The sequence below is a fragment of the Octopus sinensis genome, linkage group LG8 (assembly GCF_006345805.1).
Source record: "Octopus sinensis linkage group LG8, ASM634580v1, whole genome shotgun sequence".
NCBI classification, from domain to species: domain Eukaryota; kingdom Metazoa; phylum Mollusca; class Cephalopoda; order Octopoda; family Octopodidae; genus Octopus; species Octopus sinensis.
Window position 1 is genome coordinate 55,556,309 of NC_043004.1, and position 27,994 is coordinate 55,584,302.

General features: G+C 38.8%; 1 protein-coding gene across 4 annotated transcripts in view; it reads right to left on the bottom strand.

Annotated features, from left to right (window-relative positions):
- The window catches only part of LOC115215179 (reticulocalbin-2), an 88,980-nt gene that overhangs the window by 24,039 nt on the left and 36,947 nt on the right, over nt 1-27,994 (bottom strand). The window contains exons 1-2 of one of the 4 annotated variants that reach the window (XM_036505413.1): nt 26,920-27,098; nt 25,607-25,858 (exon numbers count right to left, since the gene is read on the bottom strand). In XM_036505413.1, coding sequence (XP_036361306.1) covers nt 25,607-25,775 — 169 coding nt within the window. In that variant the 5' untranslated portion in view covers nt 25,776-25,858; nt 26,920-27,098. Of the gene's footprint in view, nt 1-25,606; nt 25,859-26,381; nt 26,405-26,919; nt 27,099-27,994 lie in introns of those variants that run through there. The other 3 variants (XM_029784363.2, XM_036505416.1, XM_036505414.1) reach the window with 3 other exon arrangements.

The following is a 27,994-nucleotide window of genomic DNA, read 5'->3' on the forward strand; positions in this document are numbered from 1 at the left end:
GGTAATGTGAAGCTGGTGTAGCTGGTGAGGGAAACAGCCATGGTGAATAAATAAGAATTACATCTGACAGAGTAATCTGAATGCTAAAGGATTAAGGGATAATCCAATACTGTTTTACAACTCAAATAAAAAAAAAATCCCACTTCAAGGCACCTTGGGCAAGTGTCTTCTACTATAATGGCAGGCTGACCAAAGCCTTGTGAGTGGATTTGGTAGACGCAAACTGAGAGAAGCCCATTGTATATATATATTTCTTTACTACCCACAAGGGGCTAAACACAGAGGGGACAAACAAGGACAGACAAACGGATTAAGTCGATTACATCGACCCCAGTGCGTAACTGGTACTTTATTTATCGACCCCGAAAGGATGAAAGGCAAAGTCGACCTCGGCGGAATTTGAACTCGGAATGTAACAACAGATGAAATATGGCTACGCACTTCGCACAGCGTGCTAACGTTTCTGCCAGCTCGCCCGTTGTATATATATACAGCGCAGGAGTGGCTGTGTTGTAAGTAGCTTGCTTACCAACCACATGGTTCCAGGTTCAGTCCCTATGCGTGGCATCTTGGGCAAGTGTCTTCTGCTATAGCCCCGTGCCGACCAATGCCTTGTGAGTGGATTTGGTAGACGGAAACTGAAAGAAGCCTGTCGTATATATGTATATATATATATATATATATATATATGTGTGTGTGTGGTGTGTGTTGTGTGTCTGTGTTTGTCACCCTAGCATTGCTTGACAACCGATGCTGATGTGTTTACGTCCTCGTCACTTAGCGGTTCGGCAAAAGAGACCGATAGAATAAGTACTGGGCTTACAAAGAATAAGTCCCGGGGTCGATTTGCTCGACTAAAGGCAGTGCTACAGCATGGCCGCAGTCAAATGACTGAAACAAGTAAAAGAGAGTACATCTAGGTGCGTCTTTATGCTTGTCCTCCCCACCAAAATTGCTTGACAACTGGTGTTGGTGTGTTTACATCCCCATAACTTAGCAGTTTAGCAAAAGGAGTCCAATAGAATAAGTACGAGGTTTTAAAAAAATAAGTCCTAGGGTTGATTTATTTGGCTAAAACCCTTAGAGGCAGTGCTCCAGTATGGCCACATTCAGATGACTGAAACAAGTGAAAGAATAAAAGAACATACAACAGAAAAAATTGTTTAACTATGTCATGTAACGTTTCAAGGATTTCTTGGATGAAAACACAGAAATACTGATTCCAGTTACACACACACACAATGAATATAGTTTTGTTTAAACGAGTATCAGAGAGCAGGTTTAGTTTTCTCTAGTACAGACAGAACTTGTCACAATAACTGGTAATTCTGAAATGATAACAATAACAACCTCTTCCAGTATGGAAAATGAATGTTGAAGGATGATGATGATGATTTATTTAAATAACTACAGGACATGGACAGAGGCTACTGAACAATCAGAATAATTCAAAATGTAAACAATGTAAGTTCTAGCAAATTAGAGGAAGTGGTGAGAGTAAGACAGGTTGTGGTAAGCTATTCGATGTTGGTATGAGATGGGAGTTCAAACACTGGTGGAAGAATAACTACTGAACCTTAATACCGACGGGAGCAGATTGCACCTGGAATCATTTGATTGGGAAAGCAAGCTTCTTAATAACACAACCTGCCTGCAGTTTTTGCTTCATTTGGATTTGAGCAGCTTCTTAAGAGTTCTCTCTTTTACTTGTTTCAGTCATTTGACTGCGGCCATGCTGGAGCACCACCTTTAATCGAGCAACTCGACCCGGGACTTATGCTTTGTAAGCCCAGTACTTATTCTATCGGCCTCTTTTGCCGAACCGCTAAGTGACGGGGACATAAACACACCAGCATCGGTTGTCAAGCAATACTAGGGGGACAAACACAGACACACAAACGCACATATATATATATATGACGGGCTTCTCACAATGCTTCAAGTGAATCAAAGCAAAAATTACAGAGTGGGAGCACTAAGCAGTGATGTGTGTAAATGCAATGTTATTACCAGTTTAAATATGCTTGGGGCATGTTTGAACTTGTAAACTTGACAACTGATGTTGGTGTGTTTACGTCCCTGTAACTTAGCAGTTCAGCAAAAGAGACTGACAGAATAGGTACTAAGCTTACAAAGAATAAGTCCTGGGGTTGATTTCTTTAACTAAAAAAACCCTTTAAGTTGGTGCCCCAGCATGGTCGTAGTCAAATGACTGAAACACATAAAAGAATACAGTTCTTTTGTAATAACATCCTTAACCCTTCTGATACTAACCTGTCCAAGATCATCTCAGGTTCTCTGATACAAACTTTCCGCTTAAATTAGTTTATGTTCCATTCACTAGCTTTTTAGGCTTTTAATGTGTTGATCCTGAAGGAAAGAATATTTCCCATGACCTTTGCAGGCCCTCTGAAACCAGTGAGGCTGATGTCATTAATGTTCTGTTTAAAATATTGCAGGTCAATACCAGCAGGAAAGTTATGAGGAGAAAGAAGATTCCAGCACAAGGGGCCTAGTATTCTAGGAAGAAAGGTCCTGGGTATAATGTTTAGTTTGAGGCAGCGGAGGGAAGATTTTAAACATACCAAGGGTGACAAAAGTTGGCAAGACCAATGAGTTGGAGATATGTAAGGGGTGACACTTTATAATATACAGTATTATTACAAAATAGAAGATGAGTATAATATAGGTTTACCTTTACGTGTTTTTAATTTCTACTGTTTTATGTAAAATATAGCTAAGCAGCGTGGAGGCACAATGGCCCAGTGGTTAGGGCAATGGACTCGCGGTCGGAGGATCGCGGTTTCGATTCCCAGACCGGGCATTGTGTGTGTTTATTGAGTGAAAACACCTAGCGCTCCACAAGGCTCTGGCAGGGGGTGGTGGCAACCCCTGTTGTACTCTTTCGCCCCCGACATTCTCTCACTCTTTCTTCCTGTTTCTTGAGTAATGCTGCAATGGACTGGTGTCCCATCCAGCTGGGGTGGGGGGAGCACATATGCCACAGAAACCAGGAAACCAGGCCCATGAGCCTGGCTAGGCTTGAAAAGGGTGCATAAATAAATAGCTAAGCAGTAAAGCTTTAGGATACTACATAACACTAAAAATAAACAGGCAACATGTTAAATTGCATTTATTAGTATGACTGCAATGATTAGGTAATCAAAAAAAAATCATGCAAAACTTTCTTAATATCTAAATAGTTACTGAGGCTAAATTAACGCTCCAATGATCCTGAACAAACAAACTATATAACCAGTCTGGTTATATAGTTAAGCAGGTAGAAACATGACATACTAACCTCTATACATTAACCCTTTCGTTTACTATATTTATTTTGAGATGGTCTGTGTTTCTTTCAATTACTTTAAATATAACAAACAATTTAGTAAAATAACTTAGTAATCACTAAGCTAGTGTTACGAACATAAATTGTGACTAAGATTGGAAGATTTTAATTCAAACTTATGAAAACAAGACATTTGTACTAATGAGCCAGAGTCGGTTTCAGCCGGGTTGGTAACGAAAGGGTTAATATTCCCTGGGGTTGAGAATCATTGCATGACAAAATTCATAGCGTTAGTTAGTTAGTTAGTTAATTTTTTGGCTCAAAAAGCAAAAAGCAAGGCCATGTAGGGGGACATGGAGTTATGTACAGGGAGGGTGTTCATGTAAAGAGTTCAGGCCATTTGTGGTCAAGGGAGACTTTGAACCAAGCGGTCGTCGGCATCTTCACTATCTCGTCCGGCAGCTTATTCCACGGATCCGCAACCCGGACGGAGAAAGCCCCTCTCCTTCGATTGAGATAAAATCGTCGCAGATAGAGCTTTTCAGAATGACCCGCAGCCGATGATCTGGAGCAGGTGTGAAGAACAGCTCTTTCGAGAGGTTACACTTTCCGCTTATGATGTTGTGAGCGAGAATGAGTGTTATCAAGTCAAACAGTCACATGTTTCTCTCACTTTTATTTTCTTCCAATTATTATTATTAGGGTGGTGAGCTGGTGGCATCATTACCAAGCCAAGCAAAATGCTTAAAGGCATTTCATCCGTCTTTTTGCTCAGAGTTCAAATCCTGCTGACGTTGACTTTGTCATTCAACTTTTCAGGGTTGATAAATTAAGTACCAGTTGAGCACTTACCCCTTCCCTTGAACTTGCTGGCCTTGTGGCTCCAGGTTCAGTCCCATTGCATGGCACCTTGGGCAAGTGTCTTATACTATAGCCTCGGGTCAACCAAAGCCTTGTGAGTGGATTTGGTAGACAGAAACTGAAAGAAGCCTGTCGTATGTGTGTGTATATATATATATGTGTGTGTGTGTGTGTGTGTGTGTGTGTGTGTGTGTATATCATCATCATCATCATCATCCTCATTTAACGTCCGCTTTCCATGCTAGCATGGGTTGGACGGTTCAACTGGAGTCTGGGGAGCCCGAAGGCTGCACCAGGCCAGTCATATACATATATATATATACATATATATATATATATATATATATATATATATGTATGTGTGTGTGTATATATTTGTGTGTCTGTGTTTGTCCCCCCACCCCCCAACGTCGCTTGACTACCAATGCTGGTGTGTTTACATCCCTGTAACTTAGTGGTTTGGCAAAAGAGACCGAAAGAATAAGTACTAGGCTTACAAAGAATAAGTCCTGGGGGTCGATGTGCTCGACTAAAGGCGGTGCTCCAGCATGGCCACAGTCAAATGACTGAAACAAGTAAAAGAGTAAATTATAAAAAGAGAGAGTATTATCTACTATAATAATACTCTTTTGGTTTTCTCCATCACAACATGTGAATGAGAAAGGAAAGGGTGATGGCAAACTGGTCGTGGGAACATTTCAACTCTTTGTATGTAAAAGGGAGGAGGTATGTGTGTGTGTGTGTGTGCGTGTGTGTGCAATGGAAGTTGGATGGTGAACATTCAACAGTGAAAAACAAATCAAACAGTGTTTCAACTCTGTGTGAGTATATGTATGTGTGTGCATATACAAGGAAAGTATGTGAATGTATGCGCGAACCAGTTGTTCTTTCAGTAACAAACGATGAGTGATGTCACATCTCAAAAGACAACCACCAGATAACATTGACAAGTGTATTAATTTGATTTACCATCCATATCTTTATATATAAAAGTGAGGTTGTGTGCTGTCTGTCTCCTACGATTTAGATTCCTAACTACTCCCACATTTTGCAGTGCAGTTTAACCAAACTTATAGTTGTGATTCATATCGAGCCCTTCTGGGTATTAGCGCGCGTCTACGATGAGTCTACGATTTAAAAAAAAATTTACCATCAATTTTTCCCATTTTTAATGCATTTTTGGCATATATAAGGGAAGTAACTCTCTAAAAATGTATTATTAAATCTCAGAACGTAAAAAGCTACAGTAACACCCCCCACTTTGAGGTTAGCCATATTGAGATGGCTATTATACTTTACATCTCTAAAAATGCTTATATAGTTATTTCCCTTACAAACTCGAGCAATGCCGGGCGATACTGCTAGTTTATATATAAAATACTACAATTAGCTGTCATTTTTGGCAGCACAGGGCCAGCTAGTTAATTACTAATTATTATTATTATTATTATTACTAAGGTGGCGAGCTTGCAGACCAATTAGCATGCTGAGCTAAATGCTTAGCGATAATTAACCCATTGCTACATTCTGAGTTCAAATTCTGCTGAGGTCAACTTTGCTTTATATCCTTTCGGGGTTGATAAATTAAGTACTAGTTGAAAACTGGGGTCAATATAATCAACACACCCCATCCCCAAAATGGCAAAATTTGAAACAATTATCATTACTGAGGATGACCACTTGGCAGAATCCTTCGAGCATTGAATGAATATCAAACAGTATTTAGTGTGGCCACCCCAAACCTTTTTTTTTTTCTTTAGATGAAATCCAGCCAAGGCCAACTCGACCTTTCATCATTTCAGGGTTGATGAAATGATTTCAATCAAGTACTGGTGATGATATTATCAACTAACCCTCTCTGCTCAAAATCCTGGTCTTTTACTTGTTTCAGTCATTTGACTGCGGCCATGCTGGAGCACCGCCTTTTTAATCGAGCAAATCGACCCCGGGACTTATTCTTTTGTAAGCCCAGTACTTATTCTATCGGTATCTTTTGCCGAACCGCTAAGTAACGGGGACATAAACACACCAGCATCGGTTGTCAAGCAATGCTAGGGGGACAAACACAGACACACAAACACGCGCACACACACACACACATATATATATATATGCATATATACGACGGGCTTCTTTCAGTTTCCGTCTACCAAATCCACTCACAAGGCTTTGGTCGGCCCGAGGCTATAGTAGAAGACACTTGCCCAAGGTACCACGCAGTGGGACTGAACCCGGAACCATGTGGTTGGTAAACAAGCTACTTACCACACAGCCACACCTTAGAAATTATTACTGTTTTTGAGGCAGTAAGTGACTGAATCATTACTGCACTGGACTAAAATACTTAGCAGCATTTCTTTTGGCTTTAAGTTCAGAGTTCAATAGTTACTGAGGTTGACTTTGCCTTTCATCCTTTTGGGGTCAATAAAATAAGTAACAGTTTAGCACAGGTGTTGATGTAATCAACTAGCCCCTGTCCACAAAATTTCAGGCCTTGTGCCTTTAGTAGAAAGGATTATGGCTAGATGATAGTAGATTTCCAGAATTGTTAGAGTGTTGAACAAAATGCTTTTGGAGTATTTACTTGTGTTACTCTATATTCTGAGTTCAAATTCCAGAAGTCAAATTTACCTTTTGTCCATTAGAAGTTAAAAAAAGTACCAGTCTTGTATTAGTTTCCTCCCTCTAAAATTTCTAAGTGTGTGCCTAAATAAAAAAAAAAAGCATGTAAAAAGCACCCACTACACTCTCAGAGTGGTTGGCATAAATTTTGCCAGCCCTCAGTCAAACCATCTATGTCAGCATGGAAAGCAGACATTAAACAATGATGATGATGTTAACTGGTGGAAGAGGACAGCAGAAATGGTAGATTACAGTATGTACTTTTGTCCTTATACAAGCTGGGTTCAAAATTTACTGTGGTTAGTACTTCATATTTCCAGGCTTGATAAGACATATACCAAGAACACTCTGGTGTAAAATTCGGTTGCCTATATGCCTACCCTACAGAAATTTAAACAAGTGACACATTGCAAACAATGCAAGTAAGACAATATTTTGTCAAATGCAACAATTTCACAACCATGACAACTGTGGCTTTAATAACTATTACCAGTCACACAGCTTTCAACAAGTTACATAATGTGTTTCAGTTTTACACAACAACATATTACCACAGTTGTTGCAGTAATTACAAGCAACATATCTAAGTACAGGGCTTCTTTTGTCAGCTGGCTTCAAATATTAAGCATATTAAAATTTAGATTTCCCTGTAAAATATAATGCTTATTATTTATATATATGTGAAGGCGCATGGCTCAGTGGTTAGAGCGTTGAGCTTACGATCGTGAGGTTGTGAGCTCGAATCCCGGACCGGGCTGCGTGTTGTGTTCTTGAGCAAGGCACTTTATTTCACGTTGCTCCAGTTCACTCAGCTGTAGAAATGAGTTGCAATGTCACTGGTGCCAAGCTGTATCGACCTTTGTCTTTCCCTTGGATAACACTGGTGGCGTGGAGAGGGGAGGCTATTATGCATGGGTGACTGCTGGTCTTCCATAAACAACCTCGCCCGGACCTGTGTCTAGGAGGGTAACTTTCTAGGTGCAATCCCATGGTCTGTGTCGTGACCGAAGGGGGTCTCTGAATTATTTATTCACATATTTTTTTCAATCAATCATGCATTATCTTGCAGCTTTGAGATTTCAATGATGCGACTGTTTATTTTTAGAATGACATTGTAAGGTTGGTGAAAGAGGTTGCTGGACCTCATCAGTCCAAACATAAAAACAGGTAGAATATTTCGGCCGGTTTAAATGAGTGTGGAGGCACATGACTTAGTGATTAGGGTGTTGGACTCATGATCGTACGATTGTGGTTTTGATTCTGGGACCAGACAACGTGTTGTGTTCTTGAGCAAAACACTTCATTTCATGTTGCTCCAGTCCACTCAGCTGACAAAAAAATACTGTCCGATTGGGGAATATATATGCGATGAAACTGGGAAACCAGCCCTTATGAATTGGTAAGACTTGCAAAGGTAACTTTAATTTTCAAATGAATAATCAGCTCACGGTATATCAAGGCGGTGAGCTGGCAGAAACGTTAGCATGCCGGGCGAAATGCTTAGAGGTATTTCGTCTGCCGTTACGTTCTGAGTTCAAATTCCGCCGAGGTCGACTTTGCCTTTCATCCTTTCGGGGTCGATAAATTAAGTGCCAGTTACGCACTGGGGTCGATGTAATCGACTTAATCTGTGTGTCTGTCCTTGTTTGTCCTCTGTGTTTAGCCCCTTGTGGGTAGTAAAGAAATAGGTATATCATTTTCTGTCAGTTTCCTGTATAAAGTATGACTATTTTCTCCTTCTATTTTTCAGTATACACTATTATATTCCCTGCTGAACCCAAATCAGATCTTTTATTCATGAACACTATTTTTGGCAGAGAAAATTACACTGTGCCCCAGCATGGCCACAGTGTAATGACTTGAACAAGTAAAAGATATATACGTGTGTGTGAGCTTAAAATGTGGAAAAGTGAAACGAATATGAAAAGTGAGAAGAACGAAGGAAAGTGGAATAACAGAAGCAGATGAAAGGCAAAATAGAAAGAAAGAAAGAAAAATGAGATATTTTAGAAATCAGGGGAAACCATATTTATTTTTTTCTTTTTCATGGCCAACTTCCAAAGTTGTGAAATATTTCTGTTGAGAAAATGGTGAAAACATTTCCCACATTTTAAAAATATTTTACACTGCAATTAAACAACTATACTACTATTCTGCAAAGAAAAGAAAAATGCCTGGGATAAACACCCACGTAACATGAAAACTGTTGGGCTTAGATTGTCCTACTGATAGGACAGGTTTTACATTACTGTCATGGTTGGAAGTTTAACTGCAGCACGATTCTTTACTTGGGTAGCACTCGCTCAGGAGTTATTGTTGGCTCACAAGTGGGTAGAAGACATCAAGTTGAGAAAGAGGATCACAAGTTTTCTTACAATTCACTGTGTATCTGTATCGATCAGACTACCACATGCTGTTAAACACTACTGATCACAATACGCCTTCCTTGCCTTGCTGGCTAGGCAGGCAGCCAAACCATCACAACATTACCTATTTACATCTGAAGTAGACTGGAGTAACATGAAACGAAGTGTTTTGCTCAAAAACATCACAGCGAAACAGCGATTGCAGCACCTAAACCACGAAAGAAACCTTTAAACTCGCTTTCTCTTTTACTCTCTTTTACTTGTTTCAGTCATTTGACTGCAGCCATGCTGGAGCACTGCCTTTAGTCGAGCAAATCGACCCCGGGACTTATTCTTTGTAAGCCCAGTACTTATTCTATCGGTCTCTTTTGCCGAACCGCTAAGTGACGGGGTCGTAAACACACCAGCATCGGTTGTCAAGCGATGTTGGGGGGACAAACACAGACACACACATACATATATATGACAGGCTTCTTTCAGTTTCCGTCTACCAAATCCACTCACAAGGCTTTGGTTGGCCCGAGGCTATAGCAGAAGACACTTGCCAAAGATGCCACGCAGTGGGACTGAATCCGGACCATGTAGTTGGTTAGCAAGCTACTTACCACACAGCCACTCCTGCACCTAAACTAAGTACAATACTTCTTTTTTAAACACATTTTCAAAAATATTTTTTGTCATGATTAATATATGAGTAGGATATTATGTTATCAGAGAACAGAAACAAATTGCTATGCTAAAGTCCAATATAAATAGTCTTTTTTGGCAATTTCATTAAAGAGTACATGGTGATTTGGAGGGGGAGGTCAGGACTTTCCTTACATATAAAATCTTTAAATCAAGAACAATGTTTTATAAACACTTTTTCAAAAAAATTTGTTAGGGTTAGTATTTGAGTTGGACGGTGGTGTTATCAGTGAGTAGAATGTCAAAGTTCAATATAATTTCATAAACTTTTATCTTTTACTTGATTCTATCACTTGACAGCAACTATGCAGGGGTATCACTTTGAAGGGCTTAGTCAAACAATCTAACTCCAGCACTTAGTTTTTAAACCTGGTACTTAATCTATCAGTTTCTTTTTCCAAACTACTAACGATTGTCAAGCAGTGGCAGGGGACAAACAAAACATCAACATTTTATGCACACACATACATTACATATATATATATATTACCAGTGAGTGTGTTAAATTATAAGGCACAGAAAGAAAATGACTCTCCCCAGACACAACAGAATATGCTTCAACACACAAACTCACATAAAGAATCTTGCAAACCAAATCCAAAAATGAAAATAAAAATCTTATGGATATTGTAGTTGTGATACCCATGCCAGTGGCACGTAGGACCCCACGGAGGAAATGAGATATGCTGTGACTATGAAGACCTGACAAATAAAGTGAGTTGGTGGCTCGGTGCAGGACGGCCTGCTGTGCTAACCTTGGATTGTAGAGTGACCCGCTGTTCTTGAGGAGACCTAATGAGCCAACATCAAAATAAAATTCAAATGGAAATTGTAGTTAAGATACCCATGCCAGTGACACATAAAAAGCACCCACTACACTCACGGAGTGGTTGGCGTTAGGAAGGGCATCCAGCTGTAGAAACACTGCCAGATCAGACTGGAGCCTGGTGCAGCCTCCTGGCTTCCCAGACCCCGGTCGAATCATCCAACCCATGCTAGCATGGAAAACAGACATTAAAATTAAAAGATGATGATGATAATATATATATATATATATATATATATATATATAGGCGCAGGGGTGGCTGTGTGGTAAGTAGCTTGCTAACCAACCACATGGTTCCGGGTTCAGTCCCACTGCGTGGCATCTTGGTGTCTTCTGCTATAGCCCCGGGCCGACCAATGCCTTGTGAGTGGATTTGGTAGGCGGAAACTGAAAGAAGCCTGTCGTATATATGTATGTGTGTGTGTGTGTTTGTGTTTGTCCCCCTAGCATTGCTTGACAACCGATGCTGGTGTGTTTACGTCCCCGTTACTTAGCAGTTTGGCAAAAGAGACCGACAGAATAAGTACTGGGCTTACAAAAGAATAAGTTCTGGGGTCGAGTTGCTTGACTAAAGGCGGTGCTCCAGCATGGCCGCAGTCAAATGACTGAAACAAATAAAAGAGTATATATATATATATAGGTGCATAGCTCAGTGGTTAGAGCATTGGGCTCACAGTCATGAGGTAGTGAGTTCTTTACCTGAGTAGGAGCACCTTGGGAGTTGTTGTAAGCTCACAAGTGGGTGGTAGACATCAAAGGATCAAGGAGGATAGAGTGTTTAGTTGGGAGAAGGGGATTACAATACACTTCATTGCAAAGTGTTTCATTCAATAATGAGATTTTGTAGAAGAAATGTTGAATTTTCATTTTAATTTTCCAAACATTTATTAAATTTGGGTGTAATTTACATTTCAGAGCTTTTATATTCTAGCAATATACTCTTTAGCTGATAACTAGTTACCAGTAATTTTAGATTTAAGATAAAGTGCAAGGCACAGACAGACATGTCTGTGTGGTTAAGAAAACCGAATTCCTAACAATTTGGTTTCAAGTTCAGTCCCACTATAAAGCACTATGGGCAAGTGCTTTATATTAGCCCCAATCTGATCAGTACATTTGATAGTTGGAAACTGAAAGAAGTTTGTCATACCTATTTCTTTCTCTCCCTCATACATACATACATATACTCTTTTACTCGTTTCAGTCATTTGACTGCGGCCATGCTGGAGCACCGCCTTTAATTGAGCAACTCGACCCCGGGACTTATTCTTTTGTAAGCCCAGTACTTATTCTATTGGTCTCTTTTGCTGAACCGCTAAGTAACGGGGACATAAACACACCAGCATCGGTTGTCAAGCAATGCTAGGGGGACAAACACAGACACACAAATACACACACACACACACATATATATACATATATACGACGGGCTTCTTTCAGTTTCCGTCTACCAAATCCATTCACAAGACTTTGGTCGGCCCGAGGCTATAGTAGAAGACACTTGCCCAAGGTGCCACGCAGTGGGACTGAACCCGGAACCATGTGGTTGGTAAACAAGCTACTTACCACACATGCCACGCATCCATTTTCAAGTATATATATATATATATATATATTTAAGTCTCAGTATATGGATTCAAGTAATCCATTTCTTTCACCTGAGGATGTCACTTAAATTCTGCATTATTTTGAAGGATTTTTTGCATTAATACAGAGATTTAAATAATTTATTTATTATTAAATAAAATTTCATCAAACTATTTCTCAGTCATCTGTGACTTTTCATATATGTATGTATGTGTGTGTGTGTGTGTGTGTGTGCCTGCGTGGGTAATGTCTGCATTTGCGCTTCTCCACGGGTCACTAGGTTGTAAGTGCAGTGATGTTATTTCTCTTGTCAGGTAGTCATCCACTGTCTTTGCACGTTTGGGAATGTGCAAGGTCAGCAATCTCTTGGTTGGAGAAAAAGGTAAGGGTTAGTGACAATGACTAACACATGCTAGTATGAAAAACTAAAATGGGAATAGCACAAAATAACTGACAAAATAAAAAGAAAAAAAGAAAGAAAGAAGATAATTCTTGTTGAAAAACCTTATTAGATAGAAAGAGTTGAAGGTTAATTCTTGCAGGTAAGAACAAAGTTTGTGAAATGGATAGAGATATTCAAAGGATTGCTTTGATCCAATGGTAGAACACTTGTCATGTCTACAGAAGAAGTGGGTTCAAGTCCTAAGTAGAGCTTTCAACTTTTTGCATCCAAATGTGTTTTTCAACCAATACCCAATATTTGTATGCTATTTATTTATAGCTTTATGTGCTTCAAGATTCTCTGTTTCAAAAATGAATTATTTCATGTTCTCTCAAATTTTTGTCAAATTTTTATAATGTAGACAGAGACAGAATAATCTAATTATGAATAAATTTATAATGATAAAGTTCTGTTAGTTATTTTAGTTAACACCCAACACATTCTTATAATTTTGGTATGAATCTCATGCGAAATAATACACAAGTTTGAAATGAATGGAAGGATGATGGAGAGAATAATGAAATGATGAAAGCATTTGAAAAAAGATAAAAAGAAGAAAACAATGAACCAAGGATTAGAATGCACACAATACTCTCAAAATATATGTGTTCAAGTATTTGAACTAGATTTGAATTAATATTATTTTCTTTTCTATAAAACGACGGTCAAGATTTAACAAACTAGGTTAATTTAACAGAAAAATATTAAATATTTTACATTTGTTTTCAAAATGTAGAAAATGTAGGATTGTTTAAACCCTTCAGCATTTAAACCAGCCATATCTGGCCAAAAGTATTCTGCTTGTTTTATGTTCAAACTGGCCATATCTGGTCTCTCACACCAACCCTACAATATCATCTTAAAAATTAACAGCTTCCTCATCAAAATCTCATAACTACAAGATAATGCATGATTAGTTCAAAACAATGTGGATAAAAAAGGGATTAGTTTTGGCAGAATAATGTGAACACTAAAAGGTTGAACTATTCAGAATGTTTTTGTTGTGGAAGTGCAGACAGATTAACAAAGAACAAGGACATAATCCTGATTGAGAGGACTTTGATTGAGACAGCTCACCTGGAAATATCTGGTTTCTTAATTTTTTAATATTTTTATTTCAAACTATGTATCTAATCTTATCTTTTACTTGTCTAACTCATTGGATGGCAGCCATGCAGGAGTGCTGCCTTGGAAATCAACCCCAGTACTTATTCTGATGCTTAGTACTTATGTTGTCAGTCTCTTTTGCAGAACTGCTAAGTCATGGGGATGTAAACAAACCAACAGCAGTTGTCAAACAGACAATCACAAAACACACTCACACATATAATGGGCCATTTTTGCAGTTCTCTTCTGCCTAATCCACTCACAAGCCTTTGGTCAGTCTAGGGAGCACACAGTGGTAAGCAATCTGCTTAACCACAATGTCAGGCCTGTTTTCCTTTGTTTAACACAGTAGGATATGAGCTGAGGAAATTTTGCAGTTACTTCTAAGACTTCAGTATCCCCTGCTAGTTAAATCATCTGTAATGAAATTGGGGCAACTTGTAATCAGTTTTTGAAGTTGTTCTTAACACTAAAACATGAATTATGAAACTGGAACCAATTAAAACCTGATTTCTCAGCTCATTCCAAAGTACAAGACCAAATCAATATGTGTGTATGTATATATTATATATGTATAATTTCAATGAAAATGGATGTGTCAAATGATAACCTTTTATAGATAAAGTTTAGAAGACACTACAAGGACATTAAGATATTACAAAGATCAAATGACACTGCTGGCATATGGTGAACTTTTGAACAGTCGTCGTCGTCGTCGTTTAACGTCCGTTCTCCATGCTAGCATGGGTTGGACGGTTCGACCGGGGTTCTGGGAAGCCAGAAGGCTGCACCAGGCTCCAGTCTAATTTGGCAATGTTTCTACAGCTGGATGCCCTTCCTAACGCCAACCACTCCGTGAGTGTAGTGGGTGCTTTTTACGTGCCACCTGCACAGGTGCCAGGCGGGGCTGGCAACGGCCACGGTCAGATTGGTGTATTTTATGTGCCACCGGCACGGAAGCCAGTCGAGGCGGTGCTGGCATCGGCCACGAGTCGGATAGTGCTTTTTACGTACCACCAGACCAGGGATCCTGGCTGGTTCAATTCGATTTCGCTTGCCCCAACATGTCTTCACAAGCAAAGGGGGTTGGCAAGGGTGCCTGTCGTACGGTCGCATTGGAGTATTTTACGTGCCACGGCCACGAGTCGGATAGTGCTTTTTACGTACCACCAGACCAGGGATCCTGAAGAATAATTTTAAATGATCAGATATAAATCCAGGCTTGCTTTTAAAGAAATAGATGGTTATTATCCACACACACTTGTAATAATAATACTAACTTACAGATGGAAATTCATAGGTTTTATTAACGCACTGCAACATATGTTTCTACACTGCACACCATCACTAGGTGACAATTTTTCATATTCATAATACTTGAGATTACTCTTAATAATTATGAAGTAGTAATGATTAATATGGAGGTGCAATGGCCCAGTGATTAGGGCAGCGGACTCGCAGTCGGAGGATTGCGGTTTCAATTCCCAGAGCGGGCATTGCGTGTGTTTATTGAGCGTAAACACCTAAAAGCTCCACAAAGCTCTGGCAGAGGGTGGTGGCGACTCCTGTTGTACACTTTCGCCACAACTTTCTCCCACGCTCTCTTCCTGTTTCTTGAGTAATGCTGCAATGGACTGGCGTCCCGTTCAGCTGAGGGGAACATGTACGCCACAGAAATCGGGCCCATGAGACTGCCTAGGCTTGAAAAGGGTGACATTAATGATTAATACAATGCCTGAGGAAGCACCTGCACTGGAAATGGCGTGAAGAAGACATTTAAATTCACAATTATTAAGAGTAATCTTAAGTAATGTTATATATGAAAAACAGTGACCTAATGATGGTGAATGATGTAGAAGCATATACATGATCCAGATTGTTACTATAGTAATGAAGCTAAACCACATGGAGTGGAGCCACTGGGCACAGACTGACCTTGAACTCTGCCTTGCATGTGCACTAAGTTTTAGCATTCTAGCTCACTTCTGCTGTTTACAGCAGTGCTTGGAAGGAACTGGGTGGGATACAAATAAAGTGCAAGAGAACATCACCAAAACTGAAAAGCCAAGTGTGATGCTGCAGGTGTTGCAAAGTGCCACGATTTATGAGAAGGAGACATGGGCAATGAAAAGAAAGCAACTGAAAGGGCTGGAAAGAACAGAAATGAGAATGGTCTGGTGGTCGAGTGGCGTAATGCTGAGAAGACAAACAAGGAATTACAAACAATGGAAATAGAGTCACTGATGGATGTTATATAAAGAAAAAAAAAAAAAAAAAGAATGGGATGAGATATGATGATGATTATATGATCATCCCATCATTTTGGAGATTAAATGTAAATGTGTTCCTTTCATATTTTTAAAACAGTGGGGCATGGTTTGATTGAGATTTGCTGCTATTTCTAGCAAATCGTGCAGCCACAAAGGCTCTCCTGTTGGGTCACTATGGAGTGTAGTAAATCTCTCTTAGCTAGGAGTCAAGTGTCATAGCAATCAAAAAACATCTGGTACCACATTTCCTTGTTTCAACAACTAGAACATGCATACATATGCAAACTAGACAAGTCTGCTTTACAATAGGCAATGTGTATAGAAAAATAAAGCAAAAAGAAAAAACATTCTTCAATATTCACATCATCTGTAAATGTCATGGCGACATTTACACACACACACACATACCTACATGCACTGGCCTAGGAAAAGCTAATTAACCTTTCTTTTTCTGGTAAATTTCTTTTATATCAAATAAAATACATGATTGATGACAAGTCAATGAGGAAACCTCGGCTTGGTCTTTTGACTTGCCTGAAATTGCTGCTAAATCTTCCTTATCTCATCATACCATCTTAAAAAGAAAAAAAACAACAAAAAAGAAAGAAAAAAGACAATGGACATCATTGGCTAATGTGATTCTCCATACACTTGGTTGGTTAAAAAAATAACAAGATAAAAAAAAAAAGTGGTTGGAATGCTTTCTGAACGGAGTTGGTAAGGGATTCAACAATTAGAATCTATTTAAAAATTGATGTCATTTAACCTGTTCATTTGCTATAACATTAAAGAAGTGTCCTTGCATAAAAATTCAAAACACGAAGACACTCTCTTTACTCTCTCTTTTACTTGTTTCAGTCATTTGACTGTGGCCATGCTGGAGCACCGCCTTTTAGTCGAGCAAATCGACCCCGGGACTTATTCTTTGTAAGCCCAGTACTTATTCTATCAGTCTCTTTTGCCGAAACGCTAAATGACGGGGACATAAACACACCAGCATCGGTTTTCAAGCAATGCTAGGGGGACAAACAGACACACACACACATATATATATATATATATATGTATATAAAATAAATATAAGAGAGTGGTCACTATATGGCTCACTCTAGCACCAGTTAATCCAATATGGATTAACTGGTGCTAGAGTGAGCCATATAGTGACCACTCTCTTATATTTATTTTGTAAAAATATTATAATATATTATAAAATATTATAATAATCCAGGTTTCTCGGAGCACTAGGCCACTTGGTGTAGAATAGATATACTATTAAATTAGTATCTAATTCTCTCACCCTTATTAATTAATTATATATGTATATACATATATACGACAGGCTTCTTTCAGTTTCTGTCTACCAACAAGGCATTGGTCGGCCCGGGGCTATAGCAGAAGACACTTGCCCAAGATGCCACGCAGTGGGACTGAACCCGGAACCATGTGGTTGGTTAGCAAGCTACTTACCACACAGCCACTCATGCGCCTACTGAAATAGTTTCTTCAAGACTTTTTCTCAGGGCCATGAAATGACTGATACACAGGAATACTGTAGCCCGAGAAATAACACTATACAATACATGTTTACTCTCTTTACTCTTTTACCTGTTTCAGTCATTTGACTGTGGCCATGCTGGAGCACCGCCTTTAGTAAACCGACATTCGCACAGATTTAGTAAATCAATATTCGCACAGGTTTTTAACTGCACGCTGTTTAGCAAATCGACCCCAGGACTTATTCTTTGTAAGCCTAGTACTTATTCTATCGGTTTTCTTTTGCCGAACTGCTAAGTTACGGGGGACGTAAACACATTAGCATCGGTTGTCAAGTTTGGGGGGACAAACACAGACACATACATACATGACAGGCTTCTTTCAGTTTCCGTCAACCAAATCCACTCACAAGGCTTTCGTCAGCCTGAGGCTATAGTAGAAGACACTTGCCCAAAGTGCCACGTAGTGGAACTGAACCCGGAACCATATGGTTCATAAGCAAGCTACTTACCACACAGCCACTCCTACACCCATATATTTATTCATCAACCTATCAACCTATCTATCTATCTAGCTTGCTATATGTATGTGTGTGTCGCTTTTATCCTTTGAAACGTAGAGTAGATGAAAGCTTTAGCGACTGAAGAAGGGGTTTTTCCTTGTGTTAATTGTCCTGTATTCTATTTTTTTGCTGTTTTTAATAAATGTCCAGTTCCTTTGGTTTGTGTCTATGTTTTCGTTTCTCATTGTGTTCGACGTCCTTTTGGTGTCCTGTACTCATATATGCGTGTATATGTACAAGTAGAGGTAGGTACGTACATATATGTTTATATATATGCATATGTTTTATTTCATTTATTAATATATATATATATATATATATATATATATATATATATATATGGAGAGAGAAAGAGAGAGATGGATAGATATGGCTGCAAAATGATTTTTGGCAATGCGATCACTTGATTGTTCTCTTAACACTAACAGCATAGATGAGGCCTTTTAGTCCTGCTAGGGACCTACTCACTTTAGCACAGATGTGGCAATGATGGGTGCCTCTTGCAGTAACTGTTTAGAGAGCTTTCTACCCATGTTGACACGTGCCTTTGTTTCTTTCATTGAGTGTTTTGCCTTTTTTTTGGGTTGTGGTCAACCATGGTGTGCAACAGATAACAGGGATGTTAAAAATCAAGTGATGCCTGCCCCTAGAGCTTTTTAAAGTGAGAAAAGGCCTTGTAATAGAGCCAGCCCCACTCTCTGAACCATGTATGCATTTGTCCCCACAAAAGAAGAACTAGTCTACATTATTGGATGCAAAGAAAGTCACAGGTGTTGCATCACTGAATCCATTCTCCTGAAGAGATGTCTAAACAAAGACTAGTAATCTCTCACTTCCAGCTGTTGGGTGACCAGTGACTCTACTGAGTCCATTTGCTTTTTTGACAAGCTTTGCTTTTCATCCAGCAGGGTGTCCAGCAAAAATTTGTCAATCAACCTGCAGGTTGTCCTAGGTCACATGTTACTAAGAGTGATCTGACACACACACATAAATATTTACATGCATTTATATTTTGCATGTATACATGTGTGTGTGTGTGTACATATATATATATATGTATATATATATATATATATATATATATATATATATATATATATATTATATATATATATATATATATATCATCATCATCATCATTTAACGTCCGCTTTCCATGCTAGCATGAGTTGGACGGTTCAACTGGGGTCTGTGAAGCCAGAAGGCTGCATCAGGCCCAGTCTGATCTGGCAGTGTTTCTACGGCTTGATGCCCTTCCTAACGCCAACCACTCTGTGAGTGTAGTGGGTGCTTTTTACGTGCCACCCGCACAGGTGCCAGACGGAGCTGGCAAACGGCCACGGACGGATGGTGCTTTTTACGTGCCACCGGCAACGGGGCCAGTCAGGGCGGCGCTGGTAACGGCCACAATCGGATGGTTCGCTTACTTGTCACCGGCACTGGTATCACAGCTGCAATTTCCATTGATGTTGATCGACTTCGATTTTGGTTCTGCTCTCTGATATCTGATTTGATTTGGTTTGATTTTGATTTTTTTGATTTTCACTTGCCTCAACGGGTCTTCACAAGTGGAGTTTTGTGTCCCAAGAAGGAAAGGTATGTATAAGTCGACTGGCTACATACCAGGTAGAGGCCACGGGTTATGGTCTCACTAGTCTTGCCGGGTCTTCTCACGCACAGCATACTTCCATAGGTCTCGGTCTCTAGTCATTTCCTTGGTGTGTGTGTATACACACAACAATGTATACAGCGTATAGGTAATGGGACCTGAAAATTTAGCTAAGCTGGTTCTATGTAATGTTACAAATTATTTAAGAAACATTATTTTAGCTATGAAACAGTCCCTGCTTTATCGGTTCTATTTTTTACCATACCAGGATTTTATTCATATTTGTAGCAACTTTAGTTGCTCAACCGTAAGTTGTATGGTGACTGTCAGCTTATCAAAATTTCCTATGATTTCAATATGGGATGAAGTGTGTAACTTGCAATATTAATAAACTCATTTTACTGTATATTGCACACCTTTTGCGAGTTGTATACATGACTGAAGCTTACTAACCTCCTACACTTAGATTCTTGAATTGTACATACCTATTTCTATAAATACATATACTAATCATCATTTAACATCCATTGTCCATGCTGGCATGGGATGGACGGTTTGACCAGGGCTAGTAAGTTGACTCCAGTCTCATTTGGCATGGTTTCTATCACTGGATGCCCTTCCTAGTCTATCGGTCTCTTTTGCTGAACTGTTAAGTCATGAGTACATAAACACACCAATACCAGTTGTCAAGCAGTAATGGGGAAACAAATACACACATATACATACATATATTATATATATATATATATATATATATATATATGTGGAGGTGCAATGGCCCAGTGGTTAGGGCAGCGGACTCGCAGGCGTAGGATCCCGGTTTTGATTCCCAGACCAGGCGTTGTGTGTGTTTATTGAGCGAAAACACCTAAAAGCTCCACGAGGTTCCGGCAGGGGGTGGTGATCCCTGCTGTACTCTTTCACCACTCATTCTCTCTTTCTTCTGTTGGCCTGCTCGCTTAGCCAGTGGGGTGGCGTCATTCGAAGGCTAAAACAATGCGAACGCATGGTGACCAGCGATGTGTAGCAACATCTGATGGTCTGGTTGGTCACGTGATATATATATATATATTTCGTTTTTGAATTTGGTTTGCAAGATTCTTGATATGAGTTCATGTGTTGAAGCATATTCTGTTGTGTCTGGGGAGAGTCATTTTTTTTTCGTGCCTTATAATGTAACACACTCACCAGTGAAATTTCCACTTATTTCTTATTGAAAAGGATGCAAGACACAACAAAAAATTTTAGGAAAATAAAAATAAGAAATAAGTGGAAATTTCACTGATGAGTGTGTTACATTATAAGGCACAAAAAGAAAATGACTCTCCTCAGAAACAACAGTATATATATATATATATATATATATATATATATATATATAATATATATATATATATATATATATATATATATATGTTAGACTTCTTTCAGTTTCCACCTACCAAATCCACTCACAAGGGTTTGTCAGCCCAAAGTGCTACTGAGTGGGACTGAAGCTGGTACCATGTGGTTGGGAAGCAAGCTGCTTACCATGTAGCTATGCATATTCATAATGTCACCATACTCTTTTATTTACCTTCTGAGACATGACACTACTGAGGTTAGGTATACTTTGACCCCTTGTCACCACCATCCTGCCATACTTTCCAGCACCGCACACCATCTCCACTCACCCATACATAACGTAAGGTTTCCCTGAATCTCCCCCAAAATCCATCCACCCCTGTCTTCCTTGTTACTCTCTGACTCTCTATCATTAATTCATGACATTATTCATTCTCTTTCCCTTCTGTTGCACTTTGCCCCAATGCTGTCAATATCTCCACTTACAGCTTCACAGCACAAGGAAACAAGTTTACTTAACATACTTTATATTGTCAACACACCAGCTAAAGTCACCAGCCTCTCTCTCTTGTTCTCCTTCACCATGTGGGAGAAAGCAAACTTCGCTAGTGTTGATGTCATGGAAAAAATCAGCTAGTACTCTCTATAACAATGCTTTTCAAACTTTTTGCTGGAGCGGAATCCCAAGGAAACATTCCACTGGCTCGAGGAACACCTGTGCAATAATTTAATAGTCTTATGCACACATATCTGCACAGGAGAATTAAAAATTACTGCCGATTTTGGCAGTTTTGTAACTTCTTGCGGAACACCTGGACTGTACTGGTGGAACCCTGGTTGAAAACCACTGCTCTATAAAGTGGCTGTAATCAGGAAGAGCATCCCATGATAAGAAATATATCAAAACTGAAACACTGGGGCAAGCCTGTTTCTTTTTTTTACTCTTTTACTTGTTTCAGTCATTTGACTGTGGCCATGCCGGAGCACCGCCTTTAGTCGAGCAAATCGACCCCGGGACTTATTCTTTGTAAGCCCAGTACTTATTCCATCAGTCTCTTTTGCCGAACCGCTAAGTAACGGGGACGTAAACACATCAGCATCGGTTGTCAAGTAATGCTAGGGGGACAAACACAGACACACATACATATATATATATATACATATATACGACAGGCTTCTTTCAGTTTCCGTCTACCAAATCCACTCACAAGGCATTGGTCGGCCCGGGGCTATAGCAGAAGACACTTGCCCAAGATGCCACGCAGTGGGACTGAACCCGGAACCATGTGGTTGGTTAGCAAGCTACTTACCACACAGCCACTCCTGCGCCTATTGTTGAAATTTGTGAATTTCTATTATTATTATTATTATTTAGGGATGTTATGTAACTTACAGGAAGACTGAAATGCTTTTCATACATTCTTCCAAGGTATATAAAAGTAAACTACCCGGCAAATATTTGGTTGATTTAATCCTTTCCAAATGTGCCTGGGTGTTAGAAATAAGATGGAGGAGCATAATGTCTGGAGGTTTCGATATTAGAAATATTTTTTCTCAGTAATGAAGGGAAATAGGCTGCCAAGATTTTACATATGCTGTGTTTGCTTCAAACCTATGTACTCAATACGAGTTGATGGTGCAATGTGTAATTTCTGATGTGGAGTATGTATATTGAACTGAAGCAAAACATTCACAAAATGTGACACAGGGTATTCTAAAGAGTGAAGAAGACTGCCACATCTCAGCATCTGAATAATGTACCTATTTCTTTACTACCCACAATGGGCTAAACACAGAGAGGACAAACAAGGACAGACAAGTGGATTAAGTCGATTATATCGACTCGACCCCGAAAGGATGAAAGGCAAATTCGACCTTGGCGGAATTTGAACTCAGAACGTAACGGCAGATGAAATACAGTTACGCATTTCGCCCGGCATGCTAACGATTCTGCCAGCTCGCCGCCTTCAGCTGAATAATGTACCTTAATCAAAATATACTAGCTGGAACCGTGGCTGTGTGGTAAGTAGCTTGCTTACCAACCACATGGTTCCGGGTTCAGTCCCACTGCGTGGCACCTTGGGCAAGTGTCTTCTACTATAGGCTTGGGCCGACCAAAGCCTTGTGAGTGGATTTGGTAGACGGAAACTGAAAGAAGCCCGTCATATATATGTATATGTGTGTGTGTGCGTGTATGTTTGTGTGTCTGTGTTTGTCCCCCTAGCATTGCTTGACAACCGATGAGGGTGTGTTTATGTCCCCGTCACTTAGCGGTTCAGCAAAAGAGACCGATAGAATAAGTACTGGGCTTACAAAGAATAAGTCCCGGGGTCGAGTTGCTCCAGCCTGGCCGCAGTCAACTGACTGAAACAAGTAAAAGAGTAAAGAGAGACACATTCACGATTTTTGTGTCTCTAATATTAGTTTGAAATTTTGGCACATGAATTTATGAATAACGTAGCAAATACACATGGCCAGAATTTCGGTGGTGAGAGTAAGTTGATTACATCGACTCCAGTACTCAACTGTTACTTATTTTATGGACCCCGAAAGAAAGGCAAAGTCAACCTCAGCGGAATTTGAACTCAGAACGTAAAGACGGACGAAATGCCGCTAAGCATTTTGTCCAGCATGCAAAAGATTCTGCCAGTTCGCCACCTTTTCTGTGACTCTAATATCAATATGAAAACACCTGCCTAAGGTACTGCACAGTAAGACTTGAACTTGGAGAACATGAAACCTATCAAATTTATGAATAACGTAGCAAATACACAAGAAATAACAGCCAAATATACAGATAACATCCGACCACTTCAAAAAGAATGAAACAGTTGACTCTGTGTGTGTGTTTATATATATACACACACATATTTATTCGTGTATGTACACACACACACACACAAAACGCGAGGATAACAACTGGAACGCCTTTGATCATGAATTCTGGTTTAACGAAGGCCGACCCGCGGTTAAGCAATCTGATTTAATCACTGTGATTAAACTATAGAACCGAGTAAATATTACAGAACAACATATTTTCCACTATTACCAGAATATTTTCGGCATTTTATATGAAGTTTTATTTTAATATTCTTCCTCGAGTGATCTTCCTTAATAGGATATTGCCCGACAAGAAGCTAACACCACAACAAAAATATTAAGTTTATTGGCTAGTATTTTAGAAATTATATATTTGCGATATTATTCCCCATCTTTTCATACCCATCATTATCTTTAAATTTACTTTCCAAATTATTTCTGGCTTCCTCCAACTTCTGAAATCGTGGTTTTTATTAATTAAACACGTACATACATTCATGTATTTACATGGGCATTCTTGGCAGTCCAGCATCTATCAATCCGTTTTCCTAAAATTTACTTATATTTATAAGTAGTCTGCTCCTATTCAAAAGCTTGGGCACTTCTTGTGATGTACTTTTTCCGAGCATGAGAGCACACAAGTGGCTTTTGAAACCCAAGAACTTTGAAATTTACATTACATCAGTGCAAATTTTTCACACACCTCAAATGGTAGAATGTCTTGTCTAATTTTCGGATATTTAAAGGCTTTTTTTTTTTTTAGACCAGCGCGGACTTAACATGTCTCAACAATATAAGCGTGTCTGCTGGAAAGATCCTTGTGTCGTTTAAGCTATCTGTATGGAGATGAGTTCTGAGATGAGAAGCCAGCCTCAGAAAGGCATCTCTTACCACTCGTTGAGCATCTGAAGAAGGACACTGTTTCTGTGTTTAGCAAGGTTTTATTTTTGCATAGTTCTGTTTTCATTTTTGCATACTTAGTATTCTTCAAAATCTTTTACCTCCCAGACCAAACGTTTTTTAAATTTAATTTTATTTTATGTAAGTTCGTAGCACCATCATTCTATCATCTTTATAAAAAGGATGCGCTGGATAAATGTATAAATAAAATACGAGATGGTCATAGCAAGATTGTTCTTGATCATATCTTTCCTTGATCATCGTTTTGACATTAATAACAGTAACAACTTAAGTCTTTCAGTAAAGCGGCGTCAATTTAAAATGCAAACATATAGGGAATGTACAAAATAACTTGGCTATTTTGGGTGACTTTAAAAATAGGTTATTATTAGAGGCTACTGCTTGTATTTCAAAATATCATCGTTTAGTCAACTTGTTAAGATAGCATTGTTGAAAGTAAAACATTATTAAAAACAAGTGTTTCGAAAAATAAAGTAAAACATTAATAAAAACAAGTGTTTCGAAAAATAAACAAGATGATTATTTGAAAGTTTTCAGAAGAGGTATTTATGAATGGAAATGGATGTTCGTCCTCCGACAACAAGAGTTGTTCTACACACGCACACACATAACTTCTTAATGGTATATAAATTCAAATAAATGCAGTTTCCGAGCTGTCGTTTCATTTCATCTCCCCCGACAGCCAATTCTACCCGCCCTCCCTGTAAGTTTCCTATTTATTTTAGGTTTTGTTTTAATTGATGTCGCTTTAATTAAAGGTTACTCATTAACGATTCACTCAAGATAGGAGAATACTCACCGAGGATGGCTAAATGGTCAAAATGTGGATTGTGAGCCCCGTTTTTGAAGTGTTCATGAAAATAATGATCATGTTCAGCGTGTTGTACTTTTTCGGGTTCGGTTCTCACCCCCACAGTAAGAAGCAGCACGGCAAGGCCTAACATTATCAGCATTGTTATTTTCGTCATGATGAAGGCGATCTTCTTGTTGATAATCGGGTCTTCTTAATCGGAAATAATCCTCTCGGCAATGGCCAACAGAAAGAGTATTTCTGAAACGAAATAAGATGTTGGAAATTTTTTAGATGTTGATATACTTTCATTAGTTAACGAATAGTAGTAGTTGCTGTGGTGTTTGTATGAAGTGTGCTTGTGTGAATGAATGAATCCAAGTTGGCGTGTTAAATTATCATGTAAATAAAGACGAGGAAGTACAATTAATATAAACAAAGGAGAAACCGATTGATATATATATATATATATAATATATATATATATATATATATATATATATATATAATATATATATATATATGTATATATATATATATATATATATATATATCTATATATATATATATATATATATATAAGAGAGAGACGGAGAAAGAGATGGTTGGAAAAATTATTTTGTCCCGTAGTTTGAAAACAAACATCACGAAAATAGAGACGAAAGATTGCCTATACTTTTGACTATGTTACAAATATATATAACAGCAGCTACAATAAAATAAGTCAGCAAAGGAGTCTCTACTTTAGGGCGATCTAATTACTAGAAATAGCAGTCAAATCTACCATAAATCGTGCTCTGTCTTTTTAGAAAAGAAAGACGTTAATAAATATAGTCTAAGTATACGGCATCGAGAAGAAGAAGCAGAATGAATGGTTGTGGATGAAGTGCCTTTGATCATAGGTCAGTATCGAGTTCGAAAAAAAATACTAAGGGAAACATACTGGAAATAGTAGCTAAATAATAGTAGCTAAATCTCCTCTAGGTAACATGCTGTTTCAAAAACTTAGGACACATTGGACATTATATGTTTTTATGTATACATACAAATATATTTGGCAATGTTTCGTTCATACGCAATGATTAAGACCGAGACACCTTTGATTTCATAAATCTGGATCAACCGGAGCTGATTACAAGGTTAAACAAAACAATTAATAATAATAATAATGATAAATAGAATGGACAAGATGTGCTTAAGGATGGTAGAATGTTTTTCACCATAAATCTAAGTGGCTTATTAAATAACTATACAGCAAGCAGAACAGAGATATACTGAAGCATTCACCAGTTGTATTGTAATATCAATTAAATAATAATTACCTTAAATGAATATGTCTATTGAACAGCAGCAACTGCGATTAATTGATAAGAATGAAAAATGACAACTTGAATATATATATATATATAGATAGATAGAGAGAGCGATCAATTAAACATGAACAAATTAATAAACACCCAAAACTGTGTAATCGACGCCCGGCGCGGCGGCGTGGTTTATGATGCTTCTGAGTGTGTGTGTGTGTGTGTATAAGTGTAGAGGGTTTTGTCCAATCAGACTCGACCACGACAACCCAGGCACCGGCAGCAATAATTTACTTGCGCCAGTGACAGCCTCTGCTAGAAAATGCAGTTAAATTACCGTCAAAAAACACTCTACAGTGTAAATGCGAACACAGACATGAGTAAAGATACTATTCAGATAATAAAATGAGAAGGCGACGGTTTTTATCAGAACGACCTAGGGCTAGACAAGGACAATTCAGACGAAATGCTTTGTTGACATATTTCTCAATTTAAAACTAATCATTATAACGTGAATGTAACGAAGGCGGCGAGCTGGCAGAGACGTTAGCACCTCGGGCGAAAGGCTTAGTGGTATTTCGCCTGTCCTTATGTTCTGAGTTCAAATTCCGCCGAGGTCGACTTTGCCTTTTATCCTTTCGGGGTCGATAAATTAAGTACCAGTTACGCACTGGGGTCGATGTAATCGACTTAATACCTATGTCTGTTCTTGTTTGTCTCCTCTGTGTTTAGCCCCTTGTGGGTAATAAAGAAATAGGTATTTCGTCTGCCGTTACGTTCTGAGTTCAAATTCCGCCGAGGTCGACTTTGCTTTTCATCCTTTAAAGATCGATAAATTAAGTACCAGTCAAGTACTACTGTCGATATAATCGACTATCTCCCTCCCCACTAATTCCAGGCCTTGTGTCTATTGTAGAAAGGATTATAACTTCATTGTAATGAGTTACAAATAATTTAATTCTGTTTGTGTGAGTGAATGTCGCTTTCGCATTTTATTATCCACAGTATCTTCTCTTATGCACACACACACACACATAATAACTGATGAGATGCCGGAGGAGCCGTCATCCCCGGTATCCGCAACTCTGAGTTT